We start from the raw sequence: 18,881 nt of genomic DNA on the forward strand, positions 1-18,881 counted from the left end.
TGTTAGAGAACGGAAAGCAAATGGAAAGGGAGAAACGCATCAGTGATCGGAGGGGCCTTCCACGCCAATCTTCAAATTCCAGTTGCCAGTGGGGAGGCTTGTCGTGTGGAATCTCTCTTGCACAAATGGGGAGCAGTGGCTTTGGAACAGTCTTGTGACAAAATCCTCGGTCCCCACGCTCTCCGCACACTCCCCAGGTCCTAGCACCCCAGTCCCTCGTTCACTGGTGCATCTCTTCTCCCAGCTGGGCGGTCTGTACTCACGGCGTCCCCAAGCCTGCAGCAAGGGCAGCGTGGGCACGCTACAGCAGAGGCAGAGGCCCGGGGAGCAGGTAACAGGAGCACTTGGAGGCTCCCTGAGGAGGGACTCTGTGACCTGAGCTCTGGAGACATGAGCAGGAGCGGCCGGGTGAGAAATGGGGCTTGAGGGCGCAGGCACAGGGCGGTGGAGGGGGGATGGCACAGGAGGAGGCTCGAAGGTAGGCAGGGACCAGCACGGGACAGCCTTGCTCTGGAGCTGCCATTTACCCTGAAAGCAAATGGGGGCCACGGAGAGGTTTTCAGCCCAGGAATGATGTTCCCATCTGCTTTCTCTGGTGGAGAGAACTGGACTTGATAACCTTTCAGGTCTCCTCCAACCCTAAGAATGTAGGATATTCTGTGAGATATCGTCAACTATTTTAAACCTCACGCCAACCCCCCTTCTCCCGGTGCCTTAATTAAAAGGAATAAGTGGGTTTCCCTGGTGGCGCAGTGGTTGAGAATCCGCCTGCCAATGCAGGGGACGCGGGTTCAAGCCCTGGTCTGGGAGGATCCCACATGCCGCGGAGCAACTGGGCCCGTGAGCCACAATTACTGAGCCTGCGCGTCTGGAGCCTGTGCTCCGCAACAAGAGAGGCCGCGGTAGTGAGAGGCCCGTGCACCGCAATGAAGAGTGGCCCCCGCTCGCCGCAACTAGAGAAAGCCCTCGCACAGAAACGAAGACCCAACACAGCCATAAATAAATAAATAAATAAATAAATAAATTAAAAAAAAAAAAAAAAGGAATAAGTGACTTCTCAGTAACCTTCAAAGCAGCCCCCAGACCACCGATCTCTTTCTCCCCTCTCTCTGGAGAACCTGCTGCCTCAGAATTTCCTCATCAAAGGCCAAGTCTCTGGGAATGGCCCACCAAGCAGCACCCCTAGCCGGCCCTCTCTCATCAGGTCCGTCCCCCAGCTGGGGAGATGGCACGCGAGGCTCCTGATTTCCAGCAATCAAACCCCACTCCTGTGCTCTGAGCCAGGACCCACAAAGGCAGCTTCAAAGGATCTGCATATTTATGGTAAACTCCCTCCTCGGATTGAAAATGTATTCCACAGTAGCAATCACGGGTGCCCTCCTAGCAGCTTGCCCACTGGCAACTTGTCTGAGCCTTAATGACTTCTCATTAGCGCAGGTGGGATCTGAGCTGTCCCAGAGGCTCATACTAACAGGGGTGGGGGACAGGGCACAGATGCCGGGGGTGGGTGATGTGTCCATGGAGAGGGTGTCTCCGTCCTCACTGTTCCCCCAATGCCATGTACGGGCAACGGCAACACAGGCCATCACCTGACAGTGTGCTTTTAGGATTTTCCATTGTCCTTTGCTTTTCAAGTAGGAGGAGCGGTCTGGAGCGGGGAGAGACCCCAGCAGGTCTGCTACACTTCCTGGTGTTCTGGCTGAGAGGGCCATGATAAGAAGTGTAGCTGTCTTTATATTACTCAGAGGTGCAGCCGAAGCACGTTCTATGGCCACAAACGCTGGACCATCCCACCCAGACCTCCCCGGAAAGGGGGCAGACATGCCTGTGTGTGGGCTTCTGTCAGGGAAGAGGGCAGCACAGGAGATCAAAGAGAGGCTTCCTGTCCTCCCAGCAATTGGTGGGACCTGCCGGAACTTTGGGAAGTTGGAGATGGATTCCCCAAACCTTCTAGAAGACACTGCATCCCTGAAGTCTTGGTTTGCAAGGGTGACTCACAAAAGCCACTTGTCCACCCTCTTGCGTCTGGTTAGAGCTACACTCAGTCATTCCAGGAAATCAGGCCCTTGGAAAGCTGAGTTTGTATCAGCTTTGGAAAACAAAATATGGCTGTCGGTTCACAATGTTTTTTATTCGCCCACTCCTGGCCAGCTCTGCCAGTCTCCATGGGAACAGAGTTAAATGGATCCATGGTCCAGGAAAAGGTGGCCCAGGGCTGGTTTCTATGAAAAGTTCATGTGACAATAACCCTGTGTATTTTGGAAGTGGGGATTAGGGGGAGGGGCAAGAGGCGTAATTAATTGACTCCAAGCCCCGGAGTTCAGAATGAATCAAAAATTTGAAGACTAATTCCAGTGAGCAACTTAATGTGGTGAGTAGAAACTGAGTGTTTTGAGTGAGGAAGGTGAAAGTCCCACAGTGCTCTCAGCTCTGTGCCAGTTTGCCCCATCTGGAAGCTGGTACCCACTTTGGGCCTTATGTTTTAATAGAGCCCCAGACAAACCAAAAAGCATTCGTGGTGAAAGATTTGTCACCTGTGTCGCATTGGAAACAGCTATGGGCCACTGTTCGGGGGAGGAAAAAAATCAGAGGGGCAGAACAACTCAAGCACTAGACAGTGATTATTGACTGCAGTTTTTGCCTTTCCCAAAAGACTAGGAGCTCTGGAAGGAACCATGACTTATTTATCTCGCATATCTAGCCCTTGACACGAAGTAGGTGCTCAAAAAATTTTTATGCTAAGTTTCAGAAGAGGATGAATAAATGAAGGGAAGTCAAGCTATTTTTAAATATTTGAAGAGCTGGTAAAAAGAGAGAAAGCTGATTATCCTGGGTTGCTTAATGGGGCAGGACTAGGAGGCAGGTTTTGACTCAGTGCCTGGAAGATTCTGGAATGTGTCCCTGGGGAGGCGGTGAATCTCCCAGCCCAGGACATGCTCAAGGAGAGGCGGTGTGGCTGTTTCCCTCAGGGATGCTGTGGGGAACATTCTTGCACTGGGTTGGAAGATTAGACCAGAGGCCTCAGAGTTTCCTCCAGCATGTTCTGGGCAATTCTGCAGAGTGGAAAGACCAGGGACTTTGAAAACAGCTAGACCCCGACTCAGTTCTCAAGCCTGGAACTAACTAGCTGAATGGATGAGGACCGTGACGTTCTCAGTTTCTTTACTTGCAAGATGGAGAGAATAGCTTTTACGGATGGTTGATAAAAAGACGAGACATTTTAAGTACACCCAGCACAGTGCATCTTGTAGGAGACACCCAATAAATGATAGCCATTCTTATTATGTCAGCAGAGCCAGCTTTCTGTCTAACCATAGGCAAGCAGAAGAGAGTGCTATGCAAATCTAGTTTTCAATAATCCTTGAGCTTAGCCAGACCAAATGTTGAGGGGTTACCATCCTCATTGCACAGAGGAAGAAAGCTGAGGTACCCTGTTGCGATATACAGTGAGCCAATGGAAAAGTTTCAATTTTCATCTTTAGCTAGAGATAACCCCTCAACACACACTCCCCGGCCTCATCCCTCCCTCTCCCGAAGGCTTAATTAGAGCCTGTTAAGCCATTTCTGATCCTCAGATGAAAGGTGTGCTCATCTTATTACAGCCCTAACAAAGTCGCTGGGGGCCTGCTTGGAACCTCTGATCTTTAAACCAAGTTAAAATGAAGGAGATTAAGGGCCCTCTAAGGCTGTGCTTCTTTTCCCTCGCCTCTTTCAAATATGATTTCTCGCAAATTAGGAAGGGAGATTATACTATTCCAATACCACCCAGGACATCTTTTGTGGGATGGGGAAGGAGAATATGGAATGGAGATGAGATAACTCACACTGATAAGCAAAAACTGGGGGCTGGAGCTAGTGAACCTGGTCCAGGTTCGGAAATGTCACTTACAGAACACTGTAGAGAACATTTTCCCCCAAACAGGCTCCAGGGGAAGCTCCACAGAGTTCCAAGATGGAAAACCCTCTCCAAACAGAATCAAAACAGTAATTTTTTTAAATAGTAAAAAAAAAAAACCCTAAATTCTAAGAAACTATTTTTAAAATGGTAATAATCCCTTAATCAGCCACTGGCAGGGAATACGGTATTTGGTTCAGACATTTTACCATTACAACCCACTGGGTCCCTGCGTGGTGCTTTCTAAATAGTCAAACCCAGCTCTTAATAGTCACTCCCCCAGATAGGAAGAGAAAGAACAAAACCAAATCCAAATGAGAAGATACCATTACTAAAGAAAGCCCAGCCCAGCAGCTCACCAGGAGCCAGGCTCTGGACTGGTTTGCAGCAGGTGGCAGCAAGGTAAAGTGTTTTGATTTGGGGGCTTAGGGATTCCAGGAAAGTGAGAAAAGCCAGGAGGGGGAGACCCATGAGCATGGTCTTGGGAGTTGGACAAGCCTGAGTGTGAATTCCAGCTGTGCCCAGAGTCCTTGCTACTTGTGGACTTGGGCCAAGTTACCTACCATCCCTGAGCTTCAGTTTCCTCACTTGTGAAATGGGAGTTTATCTACTTTGAAGGGCTGTCCTCCAGATCAAAAGTGACCTGTGCAAAGTGCCCATGTAGTTTCTGGTACACAACAGGTCCTCGAGAGATGCTCCTTGTCACTCTCCCCTCCCCTGCCAGCAATCACCTTGGATGGAATTGGGAGAATATTAGAGAGTGACACTGACATTCCTCCTACCCTGGAAGAGAAGCCCAATTAACTATCAGTCCCCAAACCGTTTCTTCATCCTATGATAAGCAGGGGAAGGACACCTGTCAAGAGGCAAAGATTGGGTCGGTGATTGGGATGGGACCTGGGGAGCAGAGCTGCAAAGCTATATCTGTGCCCATGATACATCTTGCAGGGTTCTCACTGCTACTCACGGCACGCGAGCCAGGCAGGAAAGCAGCGGTACGGTCACCAGATTTGTTGAAGAAAAATGGGCAATAAAGAGGATTATTGTGACTCACTTTATAAGTCCAATCAAGGATGTGTGCCCCTTAGGGTAGCTGAAGGTCAAAATCATCATCCTCTTTAATGGTCACTTCTGTAGCAGATTCCATTCAACATGAGCTCAAAACGATGGGGGTGGGATGCAGGAAGGTCAAGAAGAAATTCTATGCATAGAGGCTGCAGTACGTCTTTGTCAAAGGGCAGCCTGTGGACCACCAGCATGATAATCATCTATCTGAGTGCTAGTTAAGAAGATGCAGATTCCTGGAATGCACCCAGTTTTACTAACGCAATTTATAGCTGTAGGGCTTAGGAACGTACATTTTCAGACAAGCACCGTTGGTCATTCTTGTGCACTTCAAAGGGTTGGAGAAGCCCTACCCTCCATAGGTGCTGCGGAAGGAGGGGCAGCAGCTGTTGTGCAGGATCCTCAGAGCAGAACCCCTTGCCGGACTGGGGTGGGGCTGAGGGATGGGTGCCAGTGGCTGGCAATGCTATTTCCTCATGACTCAGGCAGCCTTGCAGCCTGGCAGCTGGGAAAGCCAGCCTGAGTGGCGGCTGGTGGAGAAGCACAGATAAGGTGAAGAGGTACTCCGAGCTTAACGAGTTGTTCTTCAAGTAGAGGGTGGGATTGGAGCCACCAGGCAACTCTGTCACCGCAGGTGCTGCCTGATGGAAGTGGGCTCTTTCCAGGGAGTATCACAAAGCAGGGCTGAAGGCCAAGGGGCGTTTTTCAAAGCCTGAGCTTGGGCTTTCTATGGAGTTGGTCTGGGCTTGGCGTTGTTCCCCTAACTACTGCTTCTCCCCATTATTCTCTCATCCCTTCCTTTTCCTGACCCTGTTTCACTTTTCCTGTAGCACTTACCTCCACTGATGCATTATATAGTATTTGTTTGCCTGCTGTCTGTCCCCTATTAGAATACAGGCTCCACGGAAGCAGACCCTAAGCCCATTTTTCAACTCTGTCTAGAAGACAGCCTGGCACATTACAGGCACTCAAAATATATATATTGAAAAAATGAATAAATGTTCTTTACTTCACATCCCCCACTGGGACTCAGGAAGTCTGCCTGACAATTTTCCTACAGGCAGGCGGCTTCCTTTGTTCCGAGAATTATGAGCCCGAGGGCATGATTTGAGTTTAATGACCCAAATTGCACTTATTTTTTCCATGTCAGTCTCTCTCGCCAGAGTGTGGGCTGCCTCGGTGCAGGGACTGTGCCTTTTCAGTTTTGTTTCCTACATGCCCAGCACGGTGCCTGACTCATAGGAAGGGGTCAGTACGTGATTTGTTACATACATGAAAGGACCATTTTGTGATCCTCCATCCCATAGTTTCTGGCCGCCTACCTAACTCCCACCCCATTTGGGAAGTTATGAAAAAAGGTTGCTGATGTCATTGCTTAAAGATCACGTAGCTCCGACCCTGAGCTACGAGGAGTCGTTAACATAGCTCCTCTCCTCTTGGTCTGGGACTCCTGTCTTCTACTTTCTTATCTTCCAAGAAGGGTGACCTGGCCTCATGGCCCAGCATAATCACTGTCCTACTAAAAGGAACTCCACTGGCCCCCGTGAGAAGGGCTGAATTGGAGCCTCTCAGGCACGAGGACCGCGGGGAAGGATGCAGATGTGACGGCCCTCCCAGCGCAGCCCAGGGTATCACCCGGATCGCCTTGGGTGCAGGATGTTGCACCCGTTCCTGGGCCCTCTGCTAGGTCTACCCAATCAGATTCTTGTGGGGTGGAGTCTAAAAAATCTGCATTTTTAACAAATTACCAAGGTTATTCTGATGCATAATTTGCCATAATGGCTAAGAACTTGGGCTTTAGAATCAGAGGTACTTGAGTTCAAAACCAACTGCCATTACTACATTGTTCAAGGCCAAGTCAGTCAGCCTCCTGGAGCCTCAATTTCCTCACTTGTAAAATGGGGATTAATAAAAAGTACTACTTTGTAGGATTAAATGAGAAAATGCAAATGACACACTTCTTGTGGTAAGTGGCCCATGGTGAGAGCTTAATAAATGAAAGCCCCTACGATAATGATGATGGTGGTGGTGAAGATGATGGTGGTGGTGGTGAAGATGATGGTGATGGTGATGGTGGTGGTGGTGGTGGTGGTGGTGAAGAAGATGATGATGATCCTTCATAATCTCCTGAAAAGGTGAGTCTGTGACCCCTTCAGTGGTACATTTCCTTGGTCAGCCACTCTGATACGCAGGAGGCTCTTCAATATGTCTGCTTCCTGCTCTAATTAGTGCATCCTTTCCTACTTCTAAGGCTTTTGAAGGTTGGAGAAAGGATACACTAAGAATAAAGAGTTGATTATTAGAGTGATGGGGAGGTTGGGAGACCTTCAGAGAGGCACTTGGAGTGACTGCCAGAATCCCTGTTTCCTCTGATGTAAGAGAATCAGAGGAAAGGAGAGTGAGAAGGTTAATGGAGGAGAATGAGAAAGGAAGAGGAAGTTGAAAGGAGCTCCAGGGGACAAAGCATCCCGAGCTGACGGAGTAGACAGGGAGCAGCCAGGAGGGGAGAGGTGTGATTGGCATGGCAGGAGGGCGGGGGTGGGTTGGTCAGAAAAGAGCTGACAGAAGAGAACTGAACGCCGAAGGGATTCCTCAGCCCTATGGGATCTGATCTGTACGTGACGGGCAAGCAACCTGGAATCTAACCCTGGTTCCAGAATTAGGGCGAGATTCAGGGAGTAGAATAATCCAAATAGTGGAAAGACCTGGGAATTCCCTCCTTATACGATGCTCCCTTGTCTCGCCTCTCCCCCCATAAAGCATGGTGGCCTCTCTCTTGGTATTTCGCTGGGGCTGCGGCCCCTGACCCACACCGGCTGATCCTGGTGCAGGAAGGCGGAAGCCAGGACTTGCCAGGAGCCTTGCACTGGACACAGCCCGCTGCTCCTGGGGACAGCTGAGGGCAGGAGGCCGTCCTGAGTGCCAAGGAGAAGTGGGCTGGCGACAGAGAAAGGAACAAGGGGGAGGGATGTGCCACCACAGCAGCACGGCTAGGCTTACCTGCCGGAAACCATTCCTCGTGAACTGTAAGATTTTCAAGGCATAGTTGGACCTCTGGCCTTTGCTGTTGAATTCAATGTGGCCGGTGAGACCTTCCAATTCTACCTGTCCAAGAGAGAGTGAGTTACAGCACCAAATAGGCCCCGCCTTCCACGTGGCCCCAAGCAAGCATTCCACCGTGCTGGTTAAGGATGCCCAAGAGAAGGGAAGCCATCAAGATCCGTTCTCCTGTCCACCTCTCAGCCACAGGATCTTCAGACTACGCACGTGATGTCTCTGGAACCAGTTCAGACTTGGCCGGGGCTAGAGGAGGAGAGGACGCCCACACCCAATGACCTCACAGCTGCTGCATAAACCAACCTGATGCTGAGATGCTAGCTTGAGCTCAGATCCCCCTGAGCTCCTCCTCCAGGCCCTTGGCTGTGAATAGCATTTATCCTCCTTGGGCAGCTACTCACCCACCTCCAAGCTGCAGGATAACCCGACTCTAACTGCAAAATCCTAGCCGCTCTCCCCCAGGCTTCTCTGATGGGAGATGGCTTCTTCGTGGGCTAGAATCCACGCCCATCCCACCAGAGGTGGCTTGGCTGGGAGAACCCTGGGGGAACCCAGTATCAGGCCAGAAGTGTTGAGCCTGCAACTCCCTGAGGGGCCACGGTCTATGACAGCATCATCCATCTGTCCCCACTTGTGCAGAGCTTTGCAGGGACCACCTCTGAGCCAAGGGGTCCAGTTCCAAGCCTGGAATCCAGAGACCCCCTAACAGTCTAAGGCTCAAGGTCCATTGCCCCGTAAACAAACTTGCCATGGATTCTCGGTGGTTTTTAGGGATTAGGGAACAACTGTGACCGATGATCCCCTCAATGGGGTCACCACAGGTCGCTGTTTTACCCGGGGCTGTGATGTACTGGGGAGGCCTGGAGGTGAGGGGCCTTGAACAGTGGTCCCTCCCGCCCCCCGCAGGCTGGGCGTGGCCCACAGGGCCCCCACCACCCCTCACCATGCGCAGGTAATTCATGAGGCTGGTGCCGTGCTGCCAGATCTGGGCCGAGCCACAGGACAGGGGCTTCACGCCGATCTCCTGGCTGCGGTTCAGCTCCTGCACCGCCATCACCACAGCGTAGACGGCGTCAAACAGCAGGGCGGAGGACAGCTGGGAGGGGGCAGAGAGACGAAGTGACAGGTGTAAAGGAAGGAAAGGGAAAGGAGGAAGAAAGGAGAAGAGGAGGAAGAAAGAAAAGCAAAACAAAGAAGTAAAGGCGTGTCTCTGATGCCCTGGACCCACCTCCTGTCTCTGGGGTCCACTTCCCCTAAGAGTCCAGTGCTGGCCCAAGGCAACAATGGTGGCCAAGCCTTCTCTGAAATTGGACCACCAAGCCACCTCTTTGGGCCCCAAATGATTTCAAGGGTATCCTATTCTCTCTTTTCTCCAGGGAAGTAACATCTTCCACTGATCTGAGACGCCCCAAGGAAGGGGCAGGGTGCTTATCTCAGGAGGTGGAAGGAACCCTACCCTCAGATTTGCCCATTCTGCAAGGCTCAGTTGAAGGTCACTTCCTCCTGGAAGACCCCCTTGATATTGTTTCTTCCTAAATGTACCTACTGTTACAGTCTACTTTGTACTATCGAATATGATGAGCATATATGAAGTATATGGTGAGTTCAAAGCCCAGCAATGAGCAAGACCCTATTCTTGTGATAGATTAGAGTGGGATTGGGGAGGGGAGATGGGGAGATAGAACACAAATAAAGGTAACATGAAACTGAGTGACATGGGCCAAAAGGTCTGTTGGGGGGTCCAAAGAGAAGTTACCTTACCTGGTTGGGTGATCAAGAAAATGTTTCTTGGAGGATTCAGCATTGGAACTGAGCACTGAAGGATTTGGTAGGAAAGACATTGGATCTGGGGGTGGGGAGCAGCTGGGAAAAGGAGAAAGGCATTCCAGAGGGGGAACTGCGGGGCCAAAGACAAGGTGGGGGGGGGAGGGTGGAGCACACATGGGGGGAGGAGGGCAGAAAGCAATAAACCAGAGGTGAGGTGGGGAGAGTGCTGTGAGGGCCTTAAAGGCAGGGGAAGGGCTAGTGCAGCTGTTTGTCCATATTTTCACCTCCCTGTGAAACTGCCAGCGCTCAGGGCAGGAACACGCAGGACCTCAATCTCTATCTCATGCATCTCGTCTAGAGCCAGGACCCTGCATACAGGAAGCCCCCAAGACGTATTTCTTGAATTGAATTAAATGTTGAGTGAAATCTGCCCACAAGGCTCAGCCCGAACATGCATCCGGTTAACCGGATGTTTGCAAGCTTTGGGGAGGGGCAGGTTGGGGTGTTTGGGAGGAGGTGGTAGGAGCAGAAGAACAGAAGATGCCTGTCCTTGGGGAACGTGCCATCTGAGGAGGGGGCCACACTCTGCTGTGTTAATGACAAGAGAACCTACCCAGTGTGAATGACTCCAGGGTCTACACTGTACGGGACCCTGAGGGGAGGCCCAGGAGGGCAGGCAGAGGCTTCCTCGTGGGAGGTGTGATGTTGGGCTCTGGAATTCAACCCACGGCCCCAGTGCAAAGCACATTCCTCACTGAACTCTGACATCCCACCGCGGGCAATCAGCACCACCGTCCCTTCAGAGCCTAACCCGTCAAGAACACTTTCCATGTGGCATCTTACAACCTCCCTCCTAGCTGGCCAGGCCCTGGGACACCGGTCCCTCCAAGGCTGGAGGCAGAGAGACCAGCTTGTGACCTCTTGGATCTTTTTCAAGCTCTCCAGACAGAGTATAAGCAGCCTGAGTCAGGGGGGTGCAGGAGAAAGAGCTCAACACTCAGAACACAGAACCCCGAGTCTAGCGCCCAGGCCTCTCTCACGTGCTGAGTGATGGAACCTCGCGGGGAGCAAGTTTCCTGCACGCAGGAGGTAGCATTCCTGCCTCACGGGTCAGTAAAAGTGCCCTCTAAACTGCCAGTCTCAGGGGCCACCATACCCGAGGGCGGGGTGATGCACCCCAGGTGCCCACGGGCATCAGCAGGGGCTCAGGAAGCCCGTGCTGGCTGAGCTAGGGCCCTGGAGAGTAGTAAGAACAGGGAGCGACGGGGCAGAAAATGGGCTGGGAAGAGGGATGTATTTCCCCACAGTTTTGCTCCATGTTGGGCAGAAAGGCCTGTCATGGGAACTGGGTGAGCTGACTTTGGATAATCTTTCTAGAAGGCAAGTAGAGGGAAAAACAGCCAAATAAAGTCCTCTGTCCCAATTCTAGTTCCCTTGCACGCAAAACTGCCTGGCCAGTGTGTTCTTCCTTCCTCCCTCTCACCCTCTCTCTCCCTCTCTTGCTCCTTCTTTCTTTTCTTCCACCTGCCTCTGTCCTTTCTTCACACATCTATTCAGCCCCTACGATCCGGCGGGTACTGCAGACCTCAGCACCTCCTGTTCTCTGCTGAGACATCCCACCAGGCGTGAGCCATTGTGTCCCCTCTGCCTTCACTGGGTCTTCCGCCCTCCCAGCTCTATCAATCACCCCTCCTTTCTGGCCCGGTCCTGAAGCCACCTGTGGCCACCTGTGACCCGGAGACCAAGCAGGTAAGGGCACCTAAATCGCACGATCACGGTCAGTGGAAACCTCTGTGGTCCCGCTGAGCCGTGCAAACCAGCCACCTTCCTCCAAGTTCATCCATCACCTTCCTCACCCTCTTCTCCATCCCAGTGCCCTTCCCCTAGCAGCTGAGCTCCTCCTTCACTTGATTCGAGGCTCACCTGCGTGGCGCTGGATGCTTCTCGGCAAGCCTACAGCTGTCTTGTCCTTTGCACACAATTCATTTCCCCCTGAGCACAAGTGACTCCTTTATTAATGGACCTCTCACATTTCCTTGCCAAAGGACATATGGAAATTATGAATGCTACAGACTCTCCCTTTCCAGCTTGGACACACATCTACCTGAGGGAGAGGTAGCTACCCCTATTGACACTGGCTTCTCCATCCTTCCGTTTGGCTATTTAAATGATGCCATAAACTAATTTTTGTCTCCCTTGCCTCCCAGTTAATCTCTCCATCCTGAGATTCTCAAAATCACTCGTGTCAGAGCTGGAGGGGATCTTAGAAATCAACAAGTCCAACCCTCTCATTTTATAAATGAAGACAGGACTTCAGCCAGGACAGGACTAGACTGGAAGCCCAGCACCCCTCTCTCCAGGCTGGTTTCCGCCCCTCTCTGCAGCACTCTTTCTCCCTCCCTTCCTGACAAGGCTCCTCTGGAGAAGCCAGGGGGTGTCACTGCTCTATCAGAATTATCCGTGCCTCGCCTCCCAGGACAGCATGGGGCAATCTTCCTGGATGCAGTTACCTTCTCAACAGCAGATGCGAGCCTGAGACTCTTGGGCCAGAGCTGGGCACGGGGAAGGGTGCTAGGCAGGCTTCTCTGCTGCCCCGGGCTTAGTCATCACCCAGTTTGCCTCGTGGTCTGACTGGTTGTTTGTCCTCAAGTTAGACCTTCAGTTAAGAGCCACTTGGGGCATCTACTGGAACAGGACTATAAGGGCAGGACAGAGGGGGCCGTGGAAGGGTACCCCCAGCTGCCTCCCCAGCACCCATTCTCCCCTTCCTCCTCCCTAACAGAACCCCCATTTCCTGCAGGTGTCCTCCCCTCCCCCAAGCAGCCATGTGCTTCAGGGGTCCCAGCCCCAGCTCCCAGGGGAGCCTGAGCCGTCCAAGAGTCATCCCATCCCCCCTGCCAATATGGGCAGGTGGTCCAATTCTGACCAATGAAACACGAACTGAGGCCTGGAGTGAGGGGCTCCAGCGACGGGCTTCTCAGACGAGTTTCCTGTCTCTAGGAGCGGCAGTCCTTCCTCCTCCTCTGGACATTACTGGGTCTGGACATGACACCTGGACCTGCCGCAGCCATCCTGGCTCCATCCTGAGGATGAAGTTGACACCAAGGGCGACAGAGCAGAGATGCAAGGAACCTGGGTTTCCAACGACATCGCTCCAGGATCTGCCCTACCTCTGGGCTTACTGTGACACGTGACAACACACTTCCTTTTTGGTAAGACACCGTTTAATTCCGGATTTCCGTTACTTGAAGCTCAGAGCATCCTAACTGGTACCGAGGCCTTGGGGACCCGCTTTGTCTCAGGGCAGGACCCCAGAGAGGCCTGGCCTTATCCCCTCTCTAAGCCCCCTTCTTCTTCTCACGAGGCTGCGTGCTGGTCCCCGGAGACTTGCAGACACAGCTCACCAGGCCATTACTCACATCCTCCCACCAGGCCCCAAGCTCTTCCTGCCACATGGTTGCCGCTATTCCCACTCCGTCTGGGACGCGGTTTTCTTGGCTGATGCTCCCTTATTAGCAAATGATCCAGATGCTGGGAAATCGGCGTGTGTCTGTTTGCAGTGTTCTTTGGCATCTTGAACTCTGGGGCCTTCAAGATTCTTCAAGTGCTTCTGGTAATTACAGCTCCAGCAAGGGATGCTGGGGGTGGGAAGGAGGAAGCGGATGGAAGGAACATCATCAAGGTCCCTGTCTCCCCTCCAACTGTATCTTGACTTCAGAGAGGTGACACAGCTGACGTGTCCCCAGTGTGCTCTGGGCTTCATGGGTCCTTTCTGCAGTTCAACTTGGGCTGATTTGAGCTCCTGAAACCTGCTAAGTCCCGAACATCTTCTTTTCTCAGCTCAGTCTCCTAAGGTCCTCCATAGACCACCAGACGGCTCCTCTCTCACAGGCTCCTGGCCATCAGCCCAGGCCTCTCACTGGGACCCTCCAACTGCTTCTCTGAAACCTTGTCTCCCATCCACACTCCTCCAGCTTACTCCCCCCACCCCATCCACCGTTGCCAATTTCACCTCCGATGGCATGAGAGCCTGTAATCTAATCTCTGCCTCATCAACTTTTCCATCTCACTGAGGGTCTCCATCCCAAAGTACCTTTTTGCTCTCCGAATTGCTTTCTTCCTCTACTATTATTTACTAATTTAGCTCTGGAAAGCATTTGGGACTGCAGTTGGGGAGAAGTTCTGGTACCCAAATAGCGCTCCATCCACGTCTCCAGGGCTGGGCCCGTAGTGCCCACCATCCCTGCTCCTTCCCGTCGTCCATCCTGCTTCCCTTTCATGAGCCCTCACTGTCTTTCTGTGGTTTCTGTTCCCCATCCGCATGTGTGTGCCTCTGGGTCTTGTCTCTGCTTCTCCCGTCCTGTCTCTTCTAAATATTAAATCCCCCAAATGACTCAACCCTCATTTAAAATCCTCTCCTTTCTTGGCTCCAAAATGTTGCTTGGCAAACACCCTCGATTCTCTTGTTTTTATATTTTCATTTGTTTCTTCATTGTTATCTTCTTTTGAGCTGTTTGTAAATTGTTCAGGGGAATGAAAGACTCTGTATAAATTAAGATAAATCAATCTGACTCAGGGAATAGCGGCTGAGTTTCTCCCCCACCCATCCAAATAAAAATAAGAATGTCTTCTAAACTCACACCTGTAACCCTCGTCTTCCCTGACACCCCCCAGATCACTGGATTCCCAGAGTCCTCTTGGATGTCTGTTTGTCTCTGAACTTTTGTCACTTAAACTCTGACCCCCAACACAATACCAGTACAGGAACCGTTAAAATCTCATGGAGTAGTTCTTACAATCTGAGTTTTATTCAATGAAATAAACACTTAATTACAAACAGCTGCTTTAGCCTAAATTCTAATTACTTAATCTAGCCATCTGTAATTTTAATGATTTTCCACGATTTTGTTCTTTGCTGCGTGATGAATGGGATTGGCACGTGAAATTAGCGGGGATGTGTCTCCCTTCACGACGCTGTCTTCTGTCACTGTCATCACCTCCGGCAAGAAGCATGTCTGTGGCTCGCCGGCAGTCACCTGGCGGACCCAGTGTGGTGGGCGCAGCACTGAGCTTTTTCCTTTGGTGGTCATCCTTCGGTTCAGCCGCTCCCTCTCTGTGCCCTTGGACCTGGGCCCCCTTTCCAGCGAGCTGCAACTGGAATATCATGGGCCGAGTGGGAAGACGAGGAAGAGAGGGAGACACACTCCAGTTGGGAAGAAAAGAAATGAGACAGAAGAAAATGCAAAGAAAACGTGGCATGTGGGAGAGAAAGAGGAACAGAAAGAGAAAGAAAGGAAGGAGGTTATGGTGACAGAGGAAAGTGGAAAGGGAAGAGTGAGGGCAGGAGATGAGAAGGAAAAGAGAATGGAACCGATGGAGAGAGGAGGGGAGAGCGGAGAGGACCTTGGAGGAAAGGGAGGGGGAGGAGAGCAGCCCCTCCGAGACAGGAGCGGTTGCAGCCTCTTTAGAAAGCTGGATGGGGAGACAAACGGGGCTGCGCTTTCCTGGAACTGATTCTTTCTCGCCTTCCGGCTCCCCAGCAGATGAAAGAGCTGGGCTGTTTGTGCTGGGAATTTCTGTCCCCAAAGGGACAGGAAGAGGCACCGCTTTGCCAAAGGTAGATGCTGAAGCGAGAAGCCTCGAGAAAGATTTGTTGCTTCCAGGTGAGGAGTTGCTGTATCACCTTCCCTTCAGAGACCACAGAGACCATGGCTGGAAGGTTCTGTAAGCTAGAGTTCAGGCTTCGCTGTAGCACCATCCTCTGGAGGCCCTCGGCAGGCCCCCGGCTCTCCTCATTTCACCTCAGTTTCTTCATTTGTCAAAAAGGGATGCACAACCGCTCTTGTCTGTTACTAGGGTGCCATGAGGAGGAAGAAGAGGTCAGGGTGGGATAATTTCAAGCATCAGCGGTTCAGCATTCTGTCCGTTTCTTCACTCCCTGACTCTTGAGTTTGTGCATGTGGCATTCTTTGGCCAACGAAATGAGGTGGCAGTCACACAGTGTGCCTGTCCTGGGAGCCTAGGACTATGAGGTCTTGTGCATTTCCACTTGCTTTGTTGCTCTCCTGCCACCACCATGAGAATATACCAGGCTAGCCTGCTGGGTCAGGAGAAGGGTGAGAGGCACGTGGAGCGGAGCCATCCCAGCCTAGATCAGCCGACCCCTGGGCATTGAGTGAGCTCAGCTAGATCAGCAGAGCTGCCTGCTGAGCCAGCGTAGACCAGCTGATCCCTAGCTGACCCTCAGATGCACGAGCTACATAAATGTTCATCGTTGTAAGCTGGTGAGATCTGAGGGTAGGTTGTTACACAGCATTTCTGTTGCAAAAGCTACCTGATATATTTACTAAGGCTTCTCCCAGTGTCTGGCAGATGGAATGTGAAATAAACTCATTCAATGAATAACTGTGGATTGAGGATGGAAGCATATCCCATTTTACCTTCACAACAATCCTCTAACATGGTCAAGCATAATTGCCCAAAATTACAGAAAAAAGAATCTGAGGCCCAGAAGGGTTACATAGCTACCTAAGATCACACAGCAAGAAAATAGCAAAGCCAGTATTTGAATCCAGGTCCTGTGCCTCTAAGGCTAGTGCTCTTTTCAGCACATGTGAGCGCAGCCAGAGCTGGCCCTACAGCCCTGTGAGTGGCACTGCCTGGCCTTGGTGTTGGGTCCTTACGAGGCAGGTACCAAGGGCCTCCCATCTGCCTGTTCGTGGTCAATGTGAGCACGAATGGAAGGGCTGAAACCCTCAGAGGGACGTCAGCAGTGTGGCACTGGGACCTTTAATTTCACTCTGCCAAAGCCAAATGTGGAACGGTTCAGGTTGGAGAGGAGGTGGCAGGTTTTGTTTCCTCTCCTGATACTGTGCTGTGAGCCTTTGAAGTGTGTCAGCACCTCATTACAATACCGGAGTCATGACTGCAAGACCCACGGACAAGACCAGGAGCACAGGGCTGTACTCCTGCCAGGAGGGGTGAGCCTGGTCCTACCCATGACCCTGTGCTTGAGGAAATACTCACTGTTCCTTAAGCCCCTGGGGGTGAGGACTCCCGTCTTTCAGATGTTTCGCCCCCGCCAAATCCTTCCTATGGAATCTTCCCTCTTTCAGCTCTAAAACACCCTGTTGGGATGTGCTCTGTAACCTTAAGAGCCTTGCAACTCAAGTTCTCACGCCTCCTTCTCCCATCCGCTTCCCTGATCAAAGCTCCCCGAGCTTTGCATGAGCTCTGACCCTTTGGAAAGTTATGTGAGCATCACATGAGCTGCCTTATGGGGCTTTGGGAGGCTTAAATGTAACCTGGCTAGGACAGATCTAGAAAGCCATGCCATCTCACCTCCTGAGAACCTGTCATTTAGCACATGGACACGAGCAGACCTTCCTGAGCTGCCCCACAGAGTAAGGACATCATATCCAGGGGAGAACAGCCAGGGAAACCTCTGTCTCCATCACAAATGGAGGGGAAGGAAGCGCAGGGGGGAAACACACGGGTGAAGGCACAAAGGAAGTCTCTCTGGACAAGCTCTACCAGGGGCAGTGGTCCAGGGAGGTGAAAGAGCGCTGGGCCAGGAGTATCAGAATCTAGCTTCACCTGCGAAAGGCTTGGTGTTTGCCCTTGAACAAGAGCCCCACATCCTCGTCCCTCACCCGCATTCCCAGCCTGGGCTTCAGCCTGTCTGAGAAGTGAGGGAACAGATCGGCTAAAGCCCTTTCTGATGGTAAAAGTCTCGGATCCTGAGCTCAGGCGGGTCTCAGTAAACAGCATCACCAGGAGTCTGGCCACAGACCTCACTAAGTGACCACGCGGGGCCTCTCTCCCTGCTGACTCCTCTACGCTTGCTGCTCACAGCTCCCCACGTCCCCAGACGTGTCCCTCGTGACCACTTCCCAGCATTTCTACAGCCTCTTTCTGAGCTGGGCCCGGAGAAGGCTGGAGCCCAGGGGCTGTTGTATCTGGGGGGTCTGGCCCACGGAGGGGGTGTGCGTGGCGGCAAAGGGGCACCAGGGAGGGGCTTGGTGGGCACTTACTGCGGGCCCCGTGAAGGGCACATGGTCACAGTTCTCCTGCCAGGACTGGTTGAGGCTCCGGGCAAACTCTTGGAAGAAAGCATGGGACTGGTTGAAAATGGAAAATCCCAGGATGTTGACGCGATCGTCCACGAGGCTGTCCATCCTCTGGAGCGAGAACTCCTGAAAGACGCAGCAGGCAGAGCAGAGCAGGGTTAGGAAGGGAAGGGTGGGGTGGGCTCTGCAGGAGCACAGCTGGGCAGTGCGTTCTAGTCACATGGACACCGTTGCCAGGCTCTCTGCTAGGTGTCAGGGTCCAGAGATAACGGAGAGTTCTTCTTCAAGTAGCTCACAGTGTTGAGGTGCCAGGAGAGAGAAGAGAGAAATAAACAGAAAGATCTCTAAGAGAGGCATGTGTACAATGCTCCGGGTGGAGAGAGAAAGAAAAACACAAATGAGATTGTGGAGGCAGGACTGGGTCTGCAGAAGGTGTGACCCATGAGCTGAGTCTTGAAGGATGCCTAGGCGTTTTCTGGGTAGAAACTGTGGATGGACAAAGGCTATTCCAGACAGAAGTCACCATGGATACAAAGGCATGGAGGTGAGACAGTGCGTGGGTGCCTGCAGTGTACTTTGACAGAAGCAATGCTCCTCAAAGTGTGTCTGCAGAATACCTGCCATCAGACTCACCCAGGTATCTGTAAAAAAAGTGATGACCCCTGCAGCCCACCGAACACCAGCTGAATCTGAATCTCGGGAGCCGAGGCCCAGGAGTCTGCATTTACAGCAGGGCCCAAGGTCATACGCACACCAATGTTTGAGAGTCACTGGGTCAGCACTAGGAGGCATGTGGGTAGGGAGACGGTGAGAGATGAAGCTGGAGACGTCAGCAGGGGCCAGAGCACAGTGGCCTGGCTGCCAGGCTGGGGAGCTTGCACTTTATCCTGTAGTGATGGGACCTGAGGGCGCTGTCAGCAGAGGAGTGACAAGATCAAGTTTGCTAAGAATCTCAACCTGAAGGTCTGCAGGTAGGGCTGTGCCTTCATTTGTTATTACTATTTTTTACTCATTTAACACACATTTAA

The 18,881-nt window shown here is 52.0% G+C and overlaps 1 protein-coding gene across 4 annotated transcripts in view; it reads right to left on the reverse strand.

The window, feature by feature from the left end:
• GRIK4 (glutamate ionotropic receptor kainate type subunit 4) overlaps positions 1-18,881 on the reverse strand; it is a 439,675-nt gene that overhangs the window by 95,654 nt on the left and 325,140 nt on the right. For all 4 annotated transcript variants that reach the window (XM_036862433.1, XM_036862435.1, XM_036862434.1 and 1 more), the window contains 3 exons: positions 17,818-17,979; positions 8,961-9,113; positions 7,961-8,065 (listed from right to left, as the gene is read on the reverse strand). In XM_036862433.1, coding sequence (XP_036718328.1) covers positions 7,961-8,065; positions 8,961-9,113; positions 17,818-17,979 — 420 coding nt within the window. The remainder of the gene's footprint in view (positions 1-7,960; positions 8,066-8,960; positions 9,114-17,817; positions 17,980-18,881) is intronic.

The sequence above is a fragment of the Balaenoptera musculus genome, chromosome 8 (genome assembly GCF_009873245.2).
Source record: "Balaenoptera musculus isolate JJ_BM4_2016_0621 chromosome 8, mBalMus1.pri.v3, whole genome shotgun sequence".
Lineage (NCBI taxonomy): Eukaryota > Metazoa > Chordata > Mammalia > Artiodactyla > Balaenopteridae > Balaenoptera > Balaenoptera musculus.